This window comes from Aquarana catesbeiana, linkage group LG10, assembly GCF_042186555.1.
Source record: "Aquarana catesbeiana isolate 2022-GZ linkage group LG10, ASM4218655v1, whole genome shotgun sequence".
NCBI classification, from domain to species: Eukaryota; Metazoa; Chordata; class Amphibia; order Anura; family Ranidae; genus Aquarana; species Aquarana catesbeiana.
The window spans coordinates 204440434-204464105 of record NC_133333.1 but is presented as its reverse complement, the minus strand read 5'-3'; the positions used below and the strand labels follow the sequence as shown (position 1 = coordinate 204464105).

The 23672-nt window shown below is 44.8% G+C and overlaps 1 protein-coding gene across 1 annotated transcript in view; it reads right to left on the bottom strand.

Annotated features, from left to right (window-relative positions):
• Positions 1–5466: 5466 nt before the first annotated feature.
• The window catches only part of DRAXIN (dorsal inhibitory axon guidance protein), a 114947-nt gene continuing 96741 nt past the window's right edge, over positions 5467–23672 (bottom strand). The window contains exon 7 of the mRNA XM_073603168.1: positions 5467–7108. Coding sequence (XP_073459269.1) covers positions 6996–7108 — 113 coding nt within the window. The 3' untranslated portion in view covers positions 5467–6995. The remainder of the gene's footprint in view (positions 7109–23672) is intronic.

The window sequence follows — 23672 nt, the reverse complement described above, 5'->3', positions numbered from 1 at the left end:
GTCCATATACTACCCTAGCCTGTCTATATACTACCCTAGCCTGTCTATATACTACCTTAGCCTGTCTATATACTACCTTAGCCTGTCTATATACTACCTTAGCTTGTCCATATACCACCCTAGCCTGTCTATTTACTACCCTAGCCTGTCCATATACTACCTTAGCTTGTCCATATACTACCCTAGCCTGTCCATAAACTACCCTAGCTTGTAAATATACCACCCTTGCCTGTCCATATACTACCCTAGCCTGTCTATATACTACCTTAGCTTGTCTATATACTACCCTAGCCTGTCCATATACTACCCTAGCCTGTCCATATACTACCCTAACCTGTCTATATACTACCCTAGCTTGTCCATATACCACCCTAGCCTGTCTATATACCACCTTAGCTTGTCCATATACTACCCTAGACTGTCCATATACTACCCTAGCCTGTCTATATACTACCCTGCCTTGTCCATATACTACCCTAGCCTGTCCATATACTACCCTAGCCTGTCTATATACTACCTTATCTTGTCCATATACTACCCTAGCCTGTCCATATACTACCCTAGCCTGTCTATATACTACCCTAGCTTGTCCATATACTACCCTAGCCTGTCCATATACCACCCTAGCCTGTCCATATACCGGCAGACCATGGCTGGCGTGAGGAAGCGTGCTGGTGCCGCCACTATTTGTCTTCAGGCCGGGTCCAGAGGCGCAGGTGTGGGCCTGCAGACCATGGCTGAAGAAATAGAGAGGCGTCACACAAATCTCCACCCCGCCACCTCCACCGTATACATGGGCAGGACAAAGGGGGTGGAGTCAGGGGACAGCAAAATTAGATTTCACCTAGGATGTCAATAATCCTTGCACCAGCCTTGTATAGATGTATAGAATTGTTGGGATTCCATTACCAATGGATGAACCAACAGTGTATCACGTAGAGCAGGAGAGTTGCCATGCGTTCTGGCAATGTGTGTCAATACATGTATTTTAGTGTGCCTTGTCACAATGCACAAGTGTGAATGAACCTTGATTCTTGGGAGCTGCAGTCATGAACAAAAACCACCAGCTCTGTTCCCTGTGAGCTCGGTGTTAGTTGGGGCTACAGGCGAAATTGTTCTGGTCGGATGGGGTGAAAGCATGTTATGAGTGGAGCCGTTGGTCACAGGTCAGGTGTGATTGTGCAGAAAGAGGACTTGTCTCTAGTCTAGGCTTGCAGCAGCTCCTATGTAAATTGCAGTTTTCCCCCGTCAGCTCATTTATTTCTCCACCAACATGGCAATTTGCACGCTCCAGTGTGACCAAATTCTGCAGAGTTAGCATTTTTCACCATATGCCCTTGGTATTTGTAAACCTCCTGCGGCTCAGAATAGCTCCAGCCATTGTAAAACCGACAGCAAATTCACATAACAGACTTTTTTTCATCTCGTCCAATCAACATTTTTTGGCAGCGTTGATAGAGCAAGTCAATGAGAATGGCGGTTAAACAATCAAAGAATGCCTTGTACAGTAGGTGTCAGGGAATTTCTAGTTATTCATTGTCGGCCCCTTTCACATGGGTGTCATCCGTTCAGTCACGCTTTTGCTAAGAAAAAACAGATTCAGTTTACATCAGTAACATTAATCTTCCATTTAGTTCTTTACTGTTTACATCCATTTTTTCATCCATTTACATCCGGTTTTTGTCCACTTCTGTTTTTAAACAGAACAAAAATGCAGACTTGTTCCATTTAAAAAAATGGAGCTTAAAGCGGAGTTCCACCCAAAAGTGGAGGCTCCGCTTATCTGCCTCCTCCCCCCTCTGGTGCCACATTTGGTACCTTTTAGGGAGGAGAGGGTACATGTTTTTGACAGGTACCTATCCCCACTTTCCAGAGATCACTCAGAAGTTTGGCCCCCTCCTTCTTCCCCTGCAGCGCGCTGCACGCATGCGCAGTAGGGATTCCCCTACCACGGATGGCGGTGGCAGCACCGAAGAGCTGCTGGAAACATTGGCTGGGATGCTGACAACACTGGATTACCTGACTTGGAATCTTGTAAGTGTCCTAATATTAAAAGTCAGTAGCTACAGTATGTGTAACTCAGCTAACTTTAAATTTTTTGCTGGGGTAAATAGACACATGAAAAATGGACAAATGGAACACCCATGTGAAAGTGACCTTAAAGAGGTGGAAAGAAAAAAAAAACCTTTTCTCCTGCAAGGCAATGTTTTAATGTGCTAGTATGCATCGCATACTACCGTGTTTCCCCAAAAATAAGACCTACCCTGAAAATAAGACCTAATGTTATTTTCCAGGAGGGCTGCAATATAAGCCCTACCCTGAAAATAAGTCCTAGTTTAGAATGCTTGTAAAATCCTAGAATCCACTCTATTACAGTAGTATAGAATGTACAATGTGTGTGTTTCTGTAATATAATTGTGCCAAATACCTTCGTTACAGCGCCACTGGGCGCTCAGCTGACCTCCCGCTGCTCTCCTCCTCTTTTCCCAGCTGTCAGCAGGGATCTTGGCCCCCCTCTGCAGTGCTCGGAGCGGGGAAGAGAGTTCGGGCGGGTCACGGAAGTGCTGAGCGGCGCTGTAACAAAGGCATTTGGCACAATTATATTACAAAAACACACACATTGTACATTATATACTACTGTAATAGAGTGGATTCTAGTATTTTACAAGCATTTTAACTCAGTTCACACTGGGGATTCCTGACAGGCAGGGAGGGAGAGGGGGAGAGAAGACAGCACATTACATGGTAAGACCTACCCCGAAAAAAAGCCCTACTGTGTCTTTTGTTGCCAATATTAATATAAGACCCAGTCTTATATTAGTGGAAACACGGTAGCACATTATGAGAGACTTACCTTAGAACAAAGCCTTTCAGTGGTGCACTGTCAACACTGACAGGGCTTTCATCTTCACCCGGTCTTCCGTCTGGGTTCAGCCATCTGCTTCATCCATCTGATTGACCGAGCCGCGGTGATGTCACTCCCATGCATGCACATGGGAGTAACCGTTTACGGCACAGACCTCTGAAGGAATAGCAAGGTATGCCATTTCTTCAGAGCGCATGTGTCGGTGCTGTTCTGTGCAATATCTGCTAAGCGTTGCATGTTTAGAAGATATTTATTTTACCTACAGGTAAGTTTTATTATAAGTTTACCTGTAGGTAAAAAGGGCACACATGACTTTATATTCTAGGCTCTGGTGGATGCCTCTGTTCTGGATAGCTTAGCTGTGCTCTCAGAAAAGCTTCAGGGCTGTTCATGCTATTTTCACTGGTCCGTGCTGAGCAGCATTGCTCAGCACAGTTCCAATGCAAAGACAAAGTAATTTGCCTTGTTTTGTATAGAGTCAGACCACACTACTGTATTGCGGTGCTGTGCACTGGGAAAAACGTACAGCACACACTACTTTTTTTTTTCGCAGAGCATATGGCGATGCAAATTAACTGTGCCAAGGGTGCCCCTTCAGTCTTCCAGGTCACACCAATCCACAAGGCATGAATCCGAGGCTGCTGCCCTCAAGGATGGGGGATCCTAGCAGACAACGAAAAAAAAGGAGAGAAAGGGCGCACCAGCCATGTGCATTATCTTTTGGATAAAATTTATTAAAACTAATGATAAAAAGGAACTGCTTACAAACAATAGTAGAAGATCACAAGTATGTAAAAACAATCTTCCAATCACAGCATACAGTCAGGGAACAGCAGAGCCCACCGGAGGTTTGTAAGTAGTTCCTTTTTATCATTAGTTTTAATAGATTTTATCCAAAAGATAATGCACATGGCTGGTGCGCCCTTTCTCTCCTTTTTTTTGGTTGGCTGCTAACAACCACTTTACAGATCCACTGAATCTCTGTAATCCAACAAGGCCAGGATTCTTGCTGTCCACTGTCCCAATGCCCAACCTGCACCAGCTTTAGGGAGGATGCGCACTTCAAGCACATAGAGCCAGGGCGACACTGCAGGCTCCATATAACTGATCACCCATATCTACACCACCAGGGGTGGCAACTTCTGCAGGAGATGCAATGACCAGATCATAGGGAAGGTTGCACATAGATGAGGGGTGCTGTCAAAAAAAAAGAGGGAGAAAAAAGAGGGACACTGGCTGGAGCCAAGCAGAAGGGCAACATATAAAAAAGACAGTGACCTGCACTTAGATTAAGAAGGCAGCAAGGACAGTATGTAGCAAGGAGACATCCAAAAGAAAATCCATGGTAAGATGAGAGGGGCACCATGGATGGAGCCGAATGGGGGGGGGGGGACTTGCATTTAGATTGGAGGACATCAAGGATGGTATTTAGCAAGAGGACATCCAATAGAAGATCACAGGAAAGATGAAAGGAACTGCCAAAAGCAGGAGGACCACATACAAAGAAAGACGGTCTGCACTCAGATTAAGAGAGCAACAAGTATGGAATGTAACAAGAAGACATCTAATAGAAGATGCAAGGAAAAATGGCAGCAAGATAAAAGGAGCTGCCAAAAAGAAGGGCACCCTGGATGGAGCAAAACAGGAGGGCCACATATAAAGGAGAATGACCTGCATCAAGAATGGTATGTAGCAAGGAGACATTTAATAAAAGACTCAAGGAAAGGTGGCACCAGGATGAGAAGAGCTGCCATAAATAAAAGAGGGCCATTGAAGTAGGAGGGCCATATACAAAAGAGGGCAATGACCTTTACTTAGATTAAGAAGGCAACAAGAATGGTATGTAGCAAGAAGACATCAAACAAAAGATCCAAGGAAAAGTGGCTCAAGGATAAGAGGAGCTGCCAAAAAAGATGGGCACCCTGGATGAAGCCAAACAGGAGGGCCACATATAAAGAAGGAGAACGACCTGCACTTAGATTAGGAAGGCACCAAGGATAGTATCTGGCAAGCAGACATCTAACAGAATGCTCAAGGAAAGGTGGCACCAGGATGAGCACAGCTGCTGAAAATAGAAGAGGGTCATCCTAGATGGAGCCAAACAGGAGGGCCACATACAAAGAATGAGAATGCACTCAGATTAAGAAGGCATCAATGACGGTATGTAGCAAGAATACATCTAATAGAAGATCCAAGGACAGGAGGCACCAGGACGAGCAGAGCTGCTGAAGATAAAAGAGGGGCAGTCTGGCTGGAGCCAAGCAGGAAGGCCACATACAAAGAAGGGGAATAAATAACCTGCATTCAGATTAAGAGGGAACCAAGGATGGTATGTATGTAGCAAGAGGACATCCAATAGAAGATCCAAGGAAATGAGGCACCAGGATTGAACCCGGGCCCCTGCTGACCCAATGGGGACTGAGCTCATTACAGGGGTACTGCTTACACCTCTATATGCCTTGCGGCCAAATATACTGAGAAATATATTTTAGGTTTTCCAAATCTCAGGAGCGCTATATACACCCATGACACTTTGCTCATTCATCCGTCACTCTAATGTGGACATGTGGTGGGCAAAGACAGCGCTGAACTCAAATCTCTCCAACCAACTTTCAAACTTGTATTTTTTATTGATTGACTTACAAACCAGAGAATACAAAGTAACAATCCATTATTTATTTACAGAATAATAAAAGCAAATAGCATCAGATAACCTCGTTGGTGAGTTTTTTTTTTTTTTTTTGTCCAACTAGTCTACCAGTTCAAAAGGAGGATTTGTACAACAATACGATTTCTACACTTCATACGCAAGTAGAAAATACAGGAGAGACAGAACAAGCTGGTCCTTAGGATGTTTCCAATCACAAAATATAAAATACAGCCCCGTCCCCGTCCCACCGCGGGCACAGAAGTCATGACATTTTGTAACCTTATTGTATTTATTTTTAAAGTCAGTGGAGATGAAAGACAATCAAATAAGTAAAATATTTTTAGTGTGTTAGGGCTCTTTCACACCGCCTGTCAAACGCACCCATTGAGGTCAATCGAAACACGTTGCAACTGCAAGACAAACGCTTGCAGTGGATTTTTTTTTATACAAAGCCCTCCTTGGGATTACCAAAAAAAAACAGACACAGAAGCCACTTTATGGCAATCCCTGTAAATGTACCTCAGGGGTTCCCAAAAATCTTAAAGTGAACCTATCACACATCAAATCCAACTGAGCAGTTGATGAAATAAATACATAAGCTGTTACCTTTCATAAAAACAGAATGATTTAGATTCAGACTTATAGGCAGTCAAGAGTAATACAGGAATCTTCCCTTTTTGTTTTAAAGTCAAGCTAAAGTTGAGCGAACAAGCTCGTTGACCAATACGAAGGCTCCTTAAGCGGCTGTCTCAGCATTGCACAGCTGTCGCAAATAATCCTTGTAATGTGTCTAATTTGTTCATGACCGTCAGCTCCATCTAGTGGTCATAGGGTGGTATTTTGCTGGTTGGGATATTTCAGGAAAATACTGCATTATGGCCACTAGATGGAGCTGATGATCACAGGAAAAAGCCTGCTAGGCACAACAGAAGAATATTCGCAACAGCTGTGCAAATGCAGAGACAATTGCATTACACGTTTTTTGCAAACAGACCCCTATATATCTGGATTTAATTGTATTAACATGCCATTTTCACTGAACATATTCACTGCTGATGTAAATTTTCTATATGTTAAATTTGCAATGTCTGAATTTGTGAAAAGTTTACTTTAAAGCAGGAAGTGGGAACAGACAATTATCTATTCTCGGTACCTGCGATAAAAGATCAGCTCACTTGAATATCTCCCCCCCACACTATTTTCAGAGACAAACTGGCTAATAGGTGATATTTTAAGATCTAAAATGTTTCGCCACAAGTGGCTATAGAAAAACGTTCTTTAGACTGGAGTCCTTCGTTAAAATAAACCATCCAATAAATAAACATTTTCTGAGCTAGCGGCAAACAAACCGCTGTTCCTCCAGGTCTAATATCTAGAATTATCATGTAAATAAAAAAAGACGTCCTTGTCAGTCGGGGACAGTGACAGCGAAGGACGTCTGCTACATGGCAGTAGGTAGATTGCAGCGTTGCAGTCCGGTCAGACAGAAATAAACGATCCTTGGTCTTTGTTGATGGATTCTGGGTCCACGCAGCGCCCTTTCCTCCGTGTCACTCTCTGATTGCGGTGGAACTTGGAGAAGCACCGGAGACCTGTACATGAGAAATACATTTAAACAAAATGTACATGTAATGTATTGTTAACTGGGCTGAGGAAAGACAAATGTCTATCATGTACAACCTCTCACTGTCTATATCAGCGGGGTCAACTTACTAGATATGGGGGGCCTCAAGTGTGCCCCCTGACATCACCAAAGGGCCACACATAATATTCAGTGAATCTAATGGAAGCTGTCAGAGACTGCAGACATGAAAAAGGAGACGTTCGGAGCCTATGGGCATGCTACAAGAGATGGTTAGTAACTGGGTACATGCTACAGTATATGGTAAGAGACTACAGGCATGCAACAGGAGATGGTCTAAAACTATGGGCATGTTGCAGGAGATGATTAGAGACTGAGAACATGTTGCAGGAGATGGTTAGAGACTGAGAACATGTTGCAGGAGATGGTTAGAGACTTGGAACATGTTGCAGGAGATGATTAGAGACTGAGAACATGTTGCAGGAGATGGTTAGAGACTGAGAACATGTTGCAGGAGATGGTTAGAGACTTGGAACATGTTGCAGGAGATGATTAGAGACTGAGAACATGTTGCAGGAGATGGTTAGAGACTGGGAACATGTTGCAGGAGATGTTTAGAGGCTGGGAACATGTTGCAGGCGATGATTAGAGACTGGGAATATCTTGCAGGCGATCATTAGAGACTGGGAATATGTTGCAGGAGATGGTTAGAGATTGGGAACATGTTGCAGGACATGGGTAGAGACTACGGGCATGCTCAAGGAGATGGTTAGAGACTGGAAACATGCTGCAGGAGATGGCCAGAGACTGCAGACATACAACAGGAAATGGTTAGAGACTATGCATGCTGTAAGAGACAGCCAGGAACTATGGATATGCTGTGGAAGATGGTTAGAGACTGGTAATATGTTGCAGGAGATGGTTAGAGACTGGGAACATGTTGCAGGAGATGACTAGAGACTACGGGCTTGCTCACGGAGATGGTCAGAGACTGGGAACATGCTGCAGGAGACGGTCAGAGACTATGGATATGCTGTGGAAGATGGTTAGAGACTGGGAATATATAGCAGGAGATGGTTAAAGACTGGGAACATGCTGCAGGAGATGGTCAGAGACTATGGGCATGCTGCAAGAGACAGTCAGAGACTATGGGCATGCTGCAAGAGATGGTTAGAGACTGGGAACATGCAGCAAGAGATGACCAGCTACCTCAGACATGCAAGTAGAAATGGTCAGAGGGTACAGTCATGCTACAAGAGATGGTCAAAGACTGGGAATATACTGTGGGAGATGGTCAAAGACTGGAAATATGCTAAAGAAATTGTTGGAGGCTTTAGACATGCTTCAGGAGACATTCATAGAAAAGCACAAAAACAAAATAACATCTTCAGGGGCTGCACGATATGTGCCAAAGAGCCACATGCAGCCCCATTGCACAGGTTGGGCACCAGGTGTCTATACATTTTAGGTTCATTTCACAAAGTTATCCCCCCCCCACTAGAAAACAAAAACAAAAAATGGGGGGGGGGGGTCTATTTTCTTCAGAACACACCTAGCACTTCTATCTTTCTTGCCTATCCAAGAATGATGCCCCCTTCCTGCCCAAAGTCATCTGGGATAGCCACATCACACATCCCAGGAGACTTTGGGGCTTTATAGAATACAGTTACACTGTTCATGTGTAGTGCAGCATTATCAAGAGGCTGACTGCTAAGACCTGGAAGGGACAGTCAGCCTCCTGATGACATCACAATGAAGATGATTGCCCAAGACCTGGCAAGCAGTGGATTTTGGCACGTTACAGCTGGACAGCACTGGATTCACTAGGCGGGTGAGAATGCTATTTTATCTCAACCCAACCCACAAAGTAGAAAGTGGTCAAAAACAATATTTAACTCAGGGCGGGGTGGGGCAGATGTGTGGTTGAAGTTCCTCTTTAAAGCTGAATTCCAGGATAATCATCTAAATACAAGAGTGTGTATTTTTCCTTGAATCTTGGTGTGCTTTGTGTATTTCTTCCAGATCTGTGCAATAATCCAGTGTGACACTTTCCCTCTATGCAGGAGCTTCCTATAATAAAGACCAGTCACTGCTGCTCTCTCTTCTTGCGCAGGGAGACTAGTCTTGTCTCCGCCCCCTGCTGTAGTTTTCTACGGGCAGCCTGTAGTGGGTGGAGCCTGCTGGGTCCCTCCCACAGCTCTGCTCTCTGCACAGGCTGTGTACAGCACAGTGATGACATCACTGCTACTTTTACAAGATAATTTCTGGGTTTGCAAAGACATTTGGTGAAAGCAAAAGGATTTATAACCTTTGTGGCTACGAAGGAATATATTTAAATAAAAGTTTTTGCACCCGGGGTTCAGCTTTAAGTTCCTACAGTCTTTCTTGATATGTTTTATCCCTCAGACCTTTCACCATTTTGTTATCTGCCTCTGGACTCCTTCTACAGTATCTATCAATATATTTTTTGTAAGTGAGGTCTCCAGAATCCTCAAAGCGGAAAGAAGGTAGTAAATACAGGCAAATAGTTTGCAAGGGTGTCGGGTATGAATTTTCACATTATCTGTTCATAACAATGCAAGGAAAGCACAGGAAATTGGTAAATAGCTGTATCTGGGAAATTCACAAGATTCTTGTTTTTAAAGTGGACCTTCACTCTAAGCCCCTGTTCACACCAAGTCGCACTGACATGTGGCTTTGAAATCGTGTGAAGTCGCACTATTTCAAAACCACACGTTAGTGCGACTTCAGGTGCGACTTGGCTGATATCTGTGCCTCTTCTGACACACCGGTGTGAACGGGGGCTACAATAAAACATATTTTCCCCTGCCTTCTCCCCCCTTCCTCTTTCATATTTAGATATACAGTATCTCACAAAAGTAAGTACACCCCTCACATTTTTGTAAATATTTTATTCTATCATTTCATGTGACAACACTGAACAAATGACACTTTGCTACAATGTAAAGTAGTGAGTGTACACATCTGTGAGTGTGCAGAGAGTCTTACACATGTATGAAGACAGATCGGGTATGGAATGCCGGGAATCGATGACTGGGCAGAGCCCCTTGGCACATCTGCACAAGCATCAGAATAGTGAACATAATGAAAAATGTAGTGAATAGTGAACATGGTGGCACTGGAGAGAGGGTAGGGCCAAAAATCTCTTTAAAATGGTGTTAAAGTCAATAGGTTTTTCTTCCTACAAATACTGCAGATGCTGACTTTTAATAATCAGACACTTACCTGTCCCAGGGTCCAGCGATGCGGGGGATCGAAGCCCCGCTCGTCTCCCCCTCCGCTCCACTACGCCCCTCCGCGGCGCCGCCATTTTAACTGTGGGCGCTCTGCTGTGGCTTCACAGCCAGGCACCCACTGCGCATGCACGAGCCGCTCCGCGCGCCATGTCTAGCCACGCAATCATCTGGGACCAGTCACGTGTCCCAGATGATTGCCTAGACGGAGGGGGGAGAGCTGATCTCCCATCCCGTGCCGAGGGAAGTGATGTCATGAGCCGAGGCACCGAAGGAGGAAGATTACGAGGGACCCCCTAGCAACAGGCATTAAAGAGGTGAGTAAAAAAAAAATTTCTCCAAATGTTTTTTTATTTTTTTTCATGCACATTAATGATTTTTTTTTTTTGGGGGAGTGGAACTCCACTTTAACGTTGTTGTTAACCTCAGTCATGAAATACTGTATGAACAAAGCATATCCCCGCTCTATAGTGTGTACTTGTCTCAAGTAATGACAGAGGAGGGATCTCCAGTTTATTGACAGCCTCAGCTCTGTTCCTGTGTGTTGTGTGTAGAGGGGTGTGTCCCTTCCCTCCAATCAGCTCTCAGAGCTCTCCTCACTGATCTCTTCAGAGTGTAACTTCAGCTGTCCAGACCCTGTTTTCTGACATCTCAGACAAGCTTTATAAATTCTTTACTTTGGCCAGTGAGGGTTTACAACCACCTTAAGGTAAAACAAATGCTCCACTACCTGTCCTAGCTCCCCCTACCCACTTACCTGGCTGCTCTCACCGATCCAGTGCGGTGAGTAGGTGCACTCCCCCTCCTCCACTTGCTTGTCTCACAGGGGACACAGGTGACTGGGGGAGCCATAGGCTCCTGTGACTTACAAGGGTGTGGCTTACTGGCGCTATGTGTGTCTATGGACACACACAGCCTGCCTCAAGAGCATGCTACCACATCTGTCACCACAAGGACACACAGAAAACAATTGTTTCCTATGTGTCCCATTTTCACTGCAGACATGCTGCATTCTATCACTGCGCACTGTGCCGAATCGCAGGGCAAAGTAATGAATGAAGTTTTGTACACTTCAAATAAAGTTTGTACAAAAAAAGGAAGCCGTGTGATGCGCTGTCCTCTACCGCAGCCAGGAACGGACAGCTGCCGGGGAGGTAAAGCACTCTGGCAGCTCTCCATTCCCATGTGAATTCCTGCTGTGCGGCCCGATTCCTAACAGGCCATGGACCAGTACCGGCCTGTGGCTCGGGGGGTTGGGGACCTCTGCGTTAAAGGCTAGTTCACACACGCAGTTTTTTTACTGCCAATTTTGACAGTCGGTGAGGAGGTGAAATGTCATATCCTCACCATCTGTTGTAACCCTCAAAATGTCAACCCACTGTGCCGCAACCACATGCATTGCACGCGGCTGCAGGGTGGTTGCTGCATGGCTCCATTGCCATGGCCGCAAAGCATCAGGACTGCAGCATGTGCACAGCCCTGAGCAGCTGCATATCTATGTTCAGGTGGATGGTTCTGGGAACAGCAGTAAAATCGGTACTTAACAGCCCGCTTTTACCGCTCCCTGTCCCCATGTGAATGAGCCCTCAAAGCAATATGTTGATTTTATGCCAGAACAAGAATTCTTATAAACCCCCCCTCCTTACAATTCTTCATCCATCATCATCGCTGCTCATGTGATTGGACCTGGCAGACACAATTCTGGCACGTCTGTATATTTACCAGAAGGAAAAACACTTGAGTAATTGTCACATGTCCGGCCACAGCACTTAGAAAACACTCCTCTGTATGCAATGGGTACACCGTGTGCAGATCAGGGCACATGACACAGCCCAATAGACAGGAGACAAATATCACTTATTGATGATCAGATCCGGAAATGATTAGGCTATGTGACCCCTGCAGCACCCCTGCCTGATTCATCTCTGTTGAGGGATCAATAATCCAATATGGATTTTGCCAGCCCACCATTTATCTTATTCCAAGATAAGACCATTGTAAAGTGGAGTCGGCTCATGGTATAAACATGTACACCCAGCTAAGATGAGCATCCACGTTTATGTTACAGCTCCTCTACAAGTGAGGCTAGAACTCACTAATGCCGCTTACACACGATCGCTTTTCTCGTCGGAAAAAATATTTCACGCTTTTTCCGACAGAATTCCACTCAAGTTTGCCTTGCATACACACGGACACGCAAAAATTAATTTTATTTTTGTTTTTAATTTTACTAATATTATTTTTCATTTTTGTATGTTTTTTAACTTCATTTTAACATAGATTTCCTCATGCCATGCCCGTTCTGTTTTTATGCATATTATAAACTTATGGTTATTAGGTGTTTTAATAATTAAATTTGTTTTTGTGAATTTAGTTTTACCATGTAATATCTGCATTGTACCGGGTTGTTTCTGTCATTGCTGCTCTGTGTGTGTACATTCCTTTTTTTCCTTGCCACCAGGAGGCGCCTAAGGGAGGTTTTAATAGACCTGTAATATGTGGGTAGTTTTTCTTCACACCAACAGGCGGCGCCAGATGAGTATTTGCTATAATGGATTGGATTTTTCTGGTGGTGAATATGTGAAATTTTGATTCGGTCTGATTACTGCTTGTCAGCGGCACACACCAGATGATTGGCCGCAGTGACAGCTACACCCGGGATATAAGACGTGTGGTGTATCAAGATGGCAGCGCCCCAGATGACGTCCGTGTGACAAAACGCGTAAGGCGGGACTAACTTGGTACACATTACGTCATAGCCGGGAGTTCTGGTTTCTGGTACGCGATCGGTGGAACGCAAGCTCTCGAATCAGGAGAGCGTTGCTTCCCCGCGATGTTTGGAGAGTGTGTGAGCATGTAAGCTCCCTCTCCTCCTTTTTTAATCTCCTTTTTTAATATCCTTAGATTTGTTTGCATTTAACCTTTAATAAAAGAAGCAATATGGAGTCACGCTATGCTGATCGTTTTTAATTTCCTATGACATATATGTGTGGATATCTGGCCGGGAATACCCTGCAGAGGGGAGACAGTGGAGTCTCCTTTCTTTTCGCCCGTGGATGATCCTTTGCCCTGGAGTTGCGAACTAGGGGGATATCGTAACTCCGTGACCGGGATCACATACTTCATGCTTGTACCCCTGCAGGGGTGAAGCGCTCTGGTGAGTGAAAACACAAAAGGGCAGCACAGTCACCATTGCCCGCACGTTTTTTTGCTCATATCTATTTTTTAAAGAAAACTTTCACTAAGTGGATGAAGCACTAAGTCACTTTTTATGGACAATTATTTTTGATTTCTTTGTTTATTATAAGATATCACCAACAGCAGTTTTACTAGTCACTTTTACATCAATTATATATGTTTATGTTTTTATATGTATTACACAGCTTGCTAGCTCTGATTGATGGGTACTAGTAACACCAGTTGATAATTTTATTTATTGGATTGCATTTCTACTCGAGTATTTATATATTTTGTATTTTTTATTTACTTTTTATGCACATATCATTTTCTAGCACATGATACTTTATATCATTATATGATAGGAAGGCTTTGTCCTTGCTGGACGTACATAGTTTTTGTTTCACTATATATATAGATAGATATATATAGATATATATATATATATATATCTATATAGATATCTAGATATATCTAGATATCTAGATATATCTAGATATCTATATATATATAAAAAAAAAAATATATATATATATATATATATATATATATATATATATATATATATATATATATATATACACCTCATGGTATATACACGAAAAAAAAATGTTCTCCCACAGTACAGCGCCATTCCCTATTTCGTTATTTATACACGGTCACGCAAAAGTTCGCTAAAATTACGACTGTCAAGAACGCGCTGACGTACAACACTACGACGAGCCGAGAAAATGACGTTCAATGCTTCCGAGCATGCGTCGAATTGTTTCCGAGCATGCGTAGGGATATTGCGCGTCAGAATTACCACAGACGATTGCATTTTCGGATAGGAACTTTTCCCGACCGAAAAATTGAGAGCATGCTCTCAATCTTTTGCTGGCAGGAATTCCGCCAGCAAAAAACCGATGGAGCATACACACGGTTGCATTTTCTGACGAGAAAATCTCATCGGTCTTCTGCGGGCCGAAATTCTGACCGTGTGTGTGCGGCATAAGGCCAACAGACGGTCATCTGTTTGTTGAAGAGACCAGGCGCCTCACTTTACACACTAATAAAAAAAACTAAAAATCAGGTGAGAAGGAAACGGAAGTTTAGTATGTAGATAGGGCTACAAGTAGATTTAGAAGGTGCGTACCCCAATAAAATAAAGAGGGTGAGTCAGTTTACAATTGGGCAAATAGTTGTGCCACATCCAATGTTTACAAGAAATGAAACAAGATCCCCAGGTGGCGGACTTTTAAGGCACAAAATGGTAAAAAGGTATATTCTAATATGAAAAGTATTTATTGAAATATGAAAAATACACAACATATAATAAAAAAGAATAAACATTCCAGTGTTGTCATACAAATCAGAATACATATAACGGACTAGTGTTTTCTGTACCCAACGCGTTTCGGAGTATAAATGTAATCCTCCTTCTTCAGGGGTATAGTTTAAACAAGAAACTCAGTATTCTACATTAAAATAGAGAAAATGGTAGCATAAATATACAAATATATAACATATTGTACATCCAAATATAAAGTGTCAGGCAGGATTCATGGAGGGATAATAAAGGGGAGAGCACTTACATAGACTGGAAGTCACAATTGTTTAAAAACATAGAGGTGCCAAGAGGAGTTGTTTCCAAATTGCTTGAGCCACAGAGTTCAATATGCAGGCATACCTCAAGAGCAGGAAAATGCCTGGCCCATATGTGCTGGTCCAGCTCCCCCACGCCCACACAACACCAACCCGGAGGAGGGGAAGCCAGAGGACCCACTGGGGCCGAGAAGCAGGAAAGGACCCTGAAAGCATGAAAAGAAAGGACCGGAACACAGCATGTAATGCATAGGTGGAGGGAGTACATGACTGTGGCAGCAGTGGAGTTAACACAGAGGGGGAGTGTATATTAGTTAACCGAGGGGGAGGCACTAGGAGGGTCTTTATAAGTTCATCCCGCCCTGGGGGGAGTAACAGTTTTCCTGAAGAAAGTTCCCTGAAGAGCAGCATGGCTGACCTGGAGCGCCTGATGGAGCAGATGAGAGTAGAAGCAATGGTGAGAGGGGCAGCCTGGCTCCAGGACACCTTAGAGGAAGCAGTGAGGGGAACAGAGCCTGCATCTAGCAGGGGGGTAACGAGCGACACTAGGACTCGGCGGTCGCGGCCCCCAGAGGAGTTTTTTTTCCCATGAACAGCGGCAGCCTGGGACTCACTCCGGTCCCTCAGCGGGCCCGCCGCCAAATAGAGTGGCAAGCGAACGGTAGGGACGGGGGAGAACCGAAGGTGGACCGAATGGCGGTCAGCGGGATGTAGCGGGAGCGGCGCAGCGGCCTAGCACAGCCAGAGTGGAGAGAAGCGTTAGCCCCGCCCCCAGAGTCAGGGAGTCGGATGTGCGCAGCGGTGCACGAGGAGAGATCCCTGGGCCTTCTGGTTCCACGGCAGGGGGTCGCAGTAGAAGCGAGAGAGGACGGCCGGGTAGAGCAGCGATAGTACCTGACGGCAGGACTGTGGTTCCCAACACCGGTCCGGGCAAGGTACAGCAAAAAACGACAAGCAGATGGGATACGGGGAGGCGGGGGTGTACGGCCGCGGTTTCCACGGCAACCTTGGTGTCCAGGCCGGGTGGGCATTCATCGGCTGAGGAGGAAGAAGGAGAGTGCATTGGGGAGGATGAGCGGTCCGGGTCAGAGGAAGAGGCGGCCCCCCCCCCCCCTCCAGGAGGACAACAGCGGTGGAGAACAGAAGTCCGGCTGATGAGGCTACGCCTGTGCAGCCTGGTGAGTCTAATGTCATGATTTCTGTTGCAGGTCTGCCGAGTAGTGGGGGGCTGGGGGTTGCAGGTGTGAGTGAAGCTGGCAGAGTGAATGACACAAACGGGGGGCCTCTGGCTTAGGGGGTTTTCTTGGCAGGCATAAATGAGCTCTTACAGCGTTTTGAAGCGGCAGAAAAGGGTCGCACGGGCCCGGCGGCGGCATGGGTTCCGACGGGGGTTGCAGGTGGAGCAGAAAAAAGTGGAGGGCCGGTGGTGCAGGCCGCAGTCGCATTGCCCAGCCCAGCGGTGACAGGGAGTGGGGGCCGCGGAAGGGACGGAAAAATCAGCGGAGGCAGCTGGCAGGCAGGACATAACAAGGTTGGCTGACGCGGCAAAAGGCAAGGTCTATGTTTGCTATGAGGGACCGTTAGGGTCGCACTTAAAACAAGTAGTGCGTGAAAAACTGTGGAAAGGTGAGTATGTGGAAATTTTTTCACTGCTACCATTGAAAAAATTTAATCTTGATAGAGTTAAGCCACATGGCTCTAAGAAGGAGGATGAGGAGAAGAGGAGATATCGTTTGATCCCTAGAACGTTTGCTAACTGGTTGCAAGCGTTTGCGATTATGGCAAGTGTGATAGGGGAAAAACAACCCGAGCATTGTTCGGCACTGTTTTGTTATCAAGATGCTATTTGGTGAGGCGTACAGAGTTTATGGGGGAACAGCATGGTTGAGGTATGACGAACAATTCTGACAACGGAGGGTGGTCAGGCCGGCTCTGCGTTGGGATCACAAGGACATCAGCCTCTGGATGAAATTGATGACGACGGTGAGGGCCCCCAATCAGTTTTTTCAGGGGGGGGGGCGGTGGACCTTCGTCCCAGGGACATTCGGTCGGAAATAGAAAAGGGGTTTGTTGGCTATACAACACCGGGACATGCAGGTTGGAGTCGCATGTAAGGATAAACACGAGTGTTCAGGGCGGGGGGATCTCACCCCGGGTCCAGAGGTTCCAAGCAGGGAAAATGCACGTACAGGAGAGATTGCAAACAAAAGGGAGGACCCCAGTGAAGGTGGAAAGGATGCGACCGTTTCTAGGTAGGTATCCGGACAGGGCAGCAGCTCAATTGTTGGAGGTAGGTTTTTTCGGTTGGCTTTAAGATCCCATGCGAGTTGACGGTAATTCCACCGGTTCCACGCAATTTGCGGTCAGCAATGCAACATCCGGATGTGTTTTGGAGAAGCTAAGGAAGGAAGTTGCATTGGGGCGGATGGATGGCCCATTTCCAGCGGCGCCGTTTGACGATCTGGTGGTCTCGCCGCTGGGAGTGGTACCAAAAAAAAAAAAAAAAAAAAAAAAAAAAAAAAAAAAAGGAACCAGGTAAATTTAGGCTAATTCATCACCTATCTTTCCCAAAAAGGGGGGTCAGTGAACGATGCTATAGATCAGGGGGCGTGCTCCGTGACCTATACTTCATTCGACGCGGCAGTGGGATGGGGCCGTCGTTACGGTTAGGGGGCCCTGATGGCGAAAGCGGATGTGGAATCTGCTTTCAGACTACTGCCGGTGCACCAGGATAGTTTTAGGCTACTAGGTTGTCATTGGAACAATGAATTCTACGTGGACAATTGCTTACCCATGGGCTGCTCAATATCGTGCGCAATATTTGAACACTTTAGCTTCTTCGTGGAATGGGTTGTGCGGGATGTGTCGGGGGTGAATTCTGTTATTCAACACCCAGAAGATTTTTCTTTGTATAGGTCCGGCGGCCTCCAGGATTTGTGTGGTGCTGTTAGCCACGCTGGAGCACATCGCAGATAGATTTGGCATTCCATTGGCTGCTGATAAGACGGAGGGACCGTGAACGGTCATCCAGTTTTTTGGGCATTGTCATAGATTCGGAGGCAATGGAATGGAGGCTGTCGGACGATAAGCGGGAAGATCTGAAGAGAGAAATTGCAGGGCTTTTGGGTTTAAAGAAAGTGCAGTTAAGGACACTACAGTCAGTATTGGGCAAGCTGAAGTTTGCACGCCGCATATTACCGATGGGGAGGGTGTTTAGTCGCAGGCTTGCGTCTAGCACGAGTGGAATAGAATCACCGTGACATTTCGTGCGATTAAGAGAAACGCACAGGGCAGATTTGAGAGTGTGGTATATGTTTTGGAAGCTTTTAACGGTAGGGCACTGTGGATATCTGGTCCAGTCAGCAACTTTGACCTGGAACTATTCACGGATGCCGCAGGTTCCACAGGTTTTGGGGCATTTTTTTCAGGGACAATGGAGTGCAGGACCATGGCTCCAAGCATGGGTGGAGGCAGGATTCACGAAGAATCTAGTGCTGCTGGAGTTGTTTCCGGTAGTGCTGGCAGTGGAGCTGTGGGGAACATCATTCAGGGATCTGAAGGTGCGTTTCCATGGGGACAATTTGGGGGTGGTGCAAGTTATCAATGGGATTACGGCATCATCCATGCCAGTGATCAGGTTATTGCAACACTTAGTATTGCGCTGTCTGCAGTTGAATGTTTTCATTCATGCGGTACACTTACCAGGGGTGGAAAATGTGATAGCTGATGCGTTGTATCACTTTCAGTGGGACAGGTTTCGGGAGTTGGCGCCGGAGGCGGAGCAGCAAGGAGTACCTTGTTCCGAATGGCTGTGGGGGATAACATTGGCCTCATCGCGGGATGGATAAGGAAGTCGGTGAGTGGGTCTACATGGGCAGCGTACTCTAAAGACTGGTGCAAGTTTACCCAGTGAAGGGATCACAATTATGCCCGGTAGAAGCAGTTCGGGAATTTTTTAAAAGTTCGTTCAGAACGACCGGGCCCCCTTTTTTGGTACATTTAAGTGGTGAATTTTTATCTAGATTTCAATTTGCGGCAGTCTTTACAAAATGCATACGGGGTTTGGGCCTGGATGAGAATGATTTCTCGTCCTATTCGTTTAGGATAGGAGCAGCTACGGAAGCAGTCAGAAACGGTATGCATGCACCGTTATGGGATCTCTGTTATGGGATCACTGTTATGGTATCTCTGTTATGGTATCTCTGTTATGGGATCACTGTTCTGGGATCTCTGTTATGGGATCACTGTTTTGGGATCTCTGTTATGGGATCACTGTTTTGGGATCTCTGTTATGGGATCACTGTTATGGGATCTCTGTTATGGGATCTCTGTTATGGGATCTCTGTTCTGGGATCTCTGTTATGGGATCTCTGTTATGGGATCTCTGTTATGGGATCTCTGTTATGGGATCTCTGTTATGGGATCTCTGTTATGGGATCTCGGTTATGGGATCTCTGTTATGGGATCTCTGTTATGGGATCTCTGTTATGGGATCTCTGTTATGGGATCTCTGTTATGGGATCTCGGTTATGGGATCTCGGTTATGGGATCTCGGTTATGGGATCACTGTTATGGGGATGTGGTAAAGAAGGTGGAATATAGGAGTTTTTTATTGTTCGGTTGTTTTTCTTTTCTTCTGTTTCAGATTCGTTGCTGAGGATGGTCTGGATCATGGGCCATTCTTACGTGTCCTGGGGGGCACGGAGAGGTGATGCACGTTTTTGAGGGTAGGCAATTGGGTTTCAGCAAACGGGAGGCATGTATCAAGTGGTTGGGGTTCCCCGGCATGTTGTGGGGAAGGTTGGTTGCTGAGGTTCATCGGTATGCACAACGAGATAGGCCGCCGGACGTATTAGTTATTCATTTAGGCGGCAATGACTTGTGCGTTAGGGCCATGGTAGACATTAAACGGGACATAAAGTAGGACGTTTGGCAGTTGAAGGAAGCTTTTCCTCAGATGGTGATTGTCTGGTCCGACATGGTGGCGCAGACATCATGGAGGATGGCTAGGTCGGTAGAAGGTGTGAACAGGGCACGGAGAAAAATAAACAGAGAAGTGAGCAAGTTTGTGATTAATAATGGTGGTTTAACGGTGAGACACCTTGAACTTGAGTTTGAAACCTGGAGGTATTTAAGGTCTGATGGGGTTCACTTGAACGAAGTGGGTATAGACTTGTGGGCCTTAGGTTTACAAGATGGCATACAGCGAGCACTTCGGGTGTGGAGGGGCACACAAGAATAAGGTTTTATTCTCGTGTGCTGTGGCGGGCGTTGGTCTGGGCAAGAGAAAAAAGATGGCAAAAAGTAAGAGTTTTTTTGGGAGCCAGCGTTGATATGGCTCATGATGGTGGTTCCCGGTTAATGGAGGTTAACCGGGAAGTGATAAAGGGGCTCTGCGGTCATTGGTAGTCTCTGAGCCAGCTTGTCGGCTTGAGGCCTATGTGACAAATTTGATGGGACCGCAGGGTAAGTTTTTGTTATTGGACACTGATGATTATGAAGATATTGCTCAGACCAACGCTTGAGAAATTAGACAGGTTGTTTAACAGATGTTGTTGTTTTGCTGTTTTATGTTGGATATGTTTTATATCCATAGTGTTGATATTCTAAGGTATATTTGTTTAAATAAAATAGGCTGCTACGGCCTTTTATACTCCAATATCGGTGTGGTCTGAATTATTGGGGTAAGGGTTTTTAGTGGTGGCAGAAGGGCATGTTAATTACATCTGTTATCCTACAGTCAAGAAAGGACCGGAACACAGCATGTAATGCATAGGTGGAGGGAGTACATGACTGTGGCAGCAGTGGAGTTAACACAGAGGGGGAGTGTATATTAGTTAACCGAGGGGGAGGCACTAGGAGGGTCTTTATAAGTTCATCCCGCCCTGGGGGGAGTAACAGTTTTCCTGAAGAAAGTTCCCGCCCACCCTCCCTTATATTGGTAAAGTATTGTTAGGATGTAGGGTATTGTATTGTTTCTTCTACAGGTGATGGTCGCAGATACGTCGTGGCAGGGGCGGGCGTTGGTCTGGGCAAGAGAAAAAAGATGGCAAAAAGTAAGAGTTTTTTTGGGAGCCAGCGTTGATATGGCTCATGATGGTGGTTCCCGGTTAATGGAGGTTAACCGGGAAGTGATAAAGGGGCTCTGCGGTCATTGGTAGTCTCTGAGCCAGCTTGTCGGCTTGAGGCCTATGTGACAAATTTGATGGGACCGCAGGGTAAGTTTTTGTTATTGGACACTGATGATTATGAAGATATTGCTCAGACCAACGCTTGAGAAATTAGACAGGTTGTTTAACAGATGTTGTTGTTTTGCTGTTTTATGTTGGATATGTTTTATATCCATAGTGTTGATATTCTAAGGTATATTTGTTTAAATAAAATAGGCTGCTACGGCCTTTTATACTCCAATATCGGTGTGGTCTGAATTATTGGGGTAAGGGTTTTTAGTGGTGGCAGAAGGGCATGTTAATTACATCTGTTATCCTACAGTCATGAATTAATGAATGTAAGGTATTAAAAAATGTGTACAAGTTTAAAGAAATGAGGTATGCCTGTATATTGAACTCTGTGGCTCAAGCAATCTGAGGTTCTTGTTTAAACTATACCCCTGAAGAAGGAGGATTACATTTTTACTCTGAAACGCGTTGGGTACAGGAAACACTAGTCCGTTATATGTATTCTGATTTATATGACAACACTGGAATGTTTATTCTCAACATGTTTTTTTATTAAATGTTGTGTATTTTTCAGATTTCAATAAATACTTTTCATATTAGAATATACCTTTTTACCATTTTGTGCCTTAAAAGTCCGCCACCTGGGGATCTTGTTTTATTTCCCAATAAAATAAAAGGTCGTAAAAACAATCTTGATGAAGTTATATTCATTTTATTCATGGGAGTATATAGCCAACACCATACAGAAGACAGTCCTCCTGATTGGCAGAGCTTCACATTGTGATGGCGCACCAAGTGGAGAGGTTCTCTTTGTTCCTGATGAAGGTTGAGAGCCCCTTTAACAAATAAGGGTCACTGTCATTCACTGCTGGCTCGTGACACTTTACCATAATGATCTATGTGGAAATAGTGTGTCCGTTATTGGGAAACGCTTCCTGACACAATACACACGTGTACAACAGACCACATTGGAAACCTACACAGAACTGATGCAAGCCACTTCTACTACACCGACTATCCAGACTGCTTCAGTACTAGAGAGATCCATTCACAAAGAGAGCCCAGCAGGAGTATTCTTATTTGTATCCTCTGGATTCAGAGCATTTTTTTTTTCGCATTGGGGATGTCTCAGTTCTGCACATTAAACCTTTTAACGTAACCTACCCTAACATATAGATCTTTTTAAATTATTTTTTTTTTTAGGACAAATAGGGCTTTAATTTGGTAGCCAGGTTAAATACATATATTTTTATTTCCTTGGGTGTTATTGGAAAAAAATAGTCAAAATAAAAAAAAAATACAATTCTGTAATTGTTTTCCAACAATTACCTAATTTGCGCACCCTCGTCTATATTTAAACACAACAACAGTCAAGCAACTAGAATTTACAAAAGGAGCTCAATAATGACAGTCCCCATAACGCTATGATTAACCCGCTTCAGCCCCAGAAGATTTTACCCCCTTCCTGATCAGAGTACTTCTTGCGATTCGGCACTGCGTCCCTTTAACTGAAAATTGCGCGGTCGTGCAACATTGTACCCACACAAAATTGACGATCACCTCTGAGGTTTTTATTTTTTGCACTATAAACAAAAAAAAGAGCGCCAATTTTGATTTTAAAAAAAAAAAGCAATATTTTTTACTATTTGCTATAATAAATATCCCTCAAAAATATATAAAAAAAATGTTTTCTCAGTTTAGGCCGATATGTATTCTTCTACATATTTTTGGTAAAAAAAAAAATCGCAATTAGAGTATTTTGATTGGTTTGCGCAAAAGTTATAGCACCTACAAAATAGGGGATAGTTTTGTGGCATTTTTATTATTAATTTTTTTTTATTAGTAATGGCGGCAATCTGCAATTTTTTATCATGACTGTGACATTATGGGGGACACATCGGACACTGTTGACTATTTTGGGACCATTGTCATTTATACAGCGATCAGTGCTATAAAAATGCACTGATTACTGTGTAAATGACACTGGCAGGGAAGGGGTAAAACACTAAGGGGCAATCAAGGGGTTAAGTGTGTTCTAGGGTGTGATTCTAACTGTAGGGGGGAGGGGCTACCTAGGACATGACAGCAATCACTGCTCCCAATGACAGGCAGCAGTAGATCTCTGTCATGACACAAGGTAGAATGGGGAAATGCCTTGTTTACATAGGCATCTCTACGTTCTATCTCTCCACACTAAAATCGCGGTTCCCGGGACCCGCGGTCACGCTCCCTCGGCGTGCAGCGCGCCCGAAAGGCGCCAAGTTTAAAGGGACATACCTGTATGCCCGTTTGCATGCCTGTGCCATTCTGCTGACGTATATATGTGTGTGCGGTGGTCGGTATGCGGTTAATCAACAAATTCCGCCAATTAAAATGATAT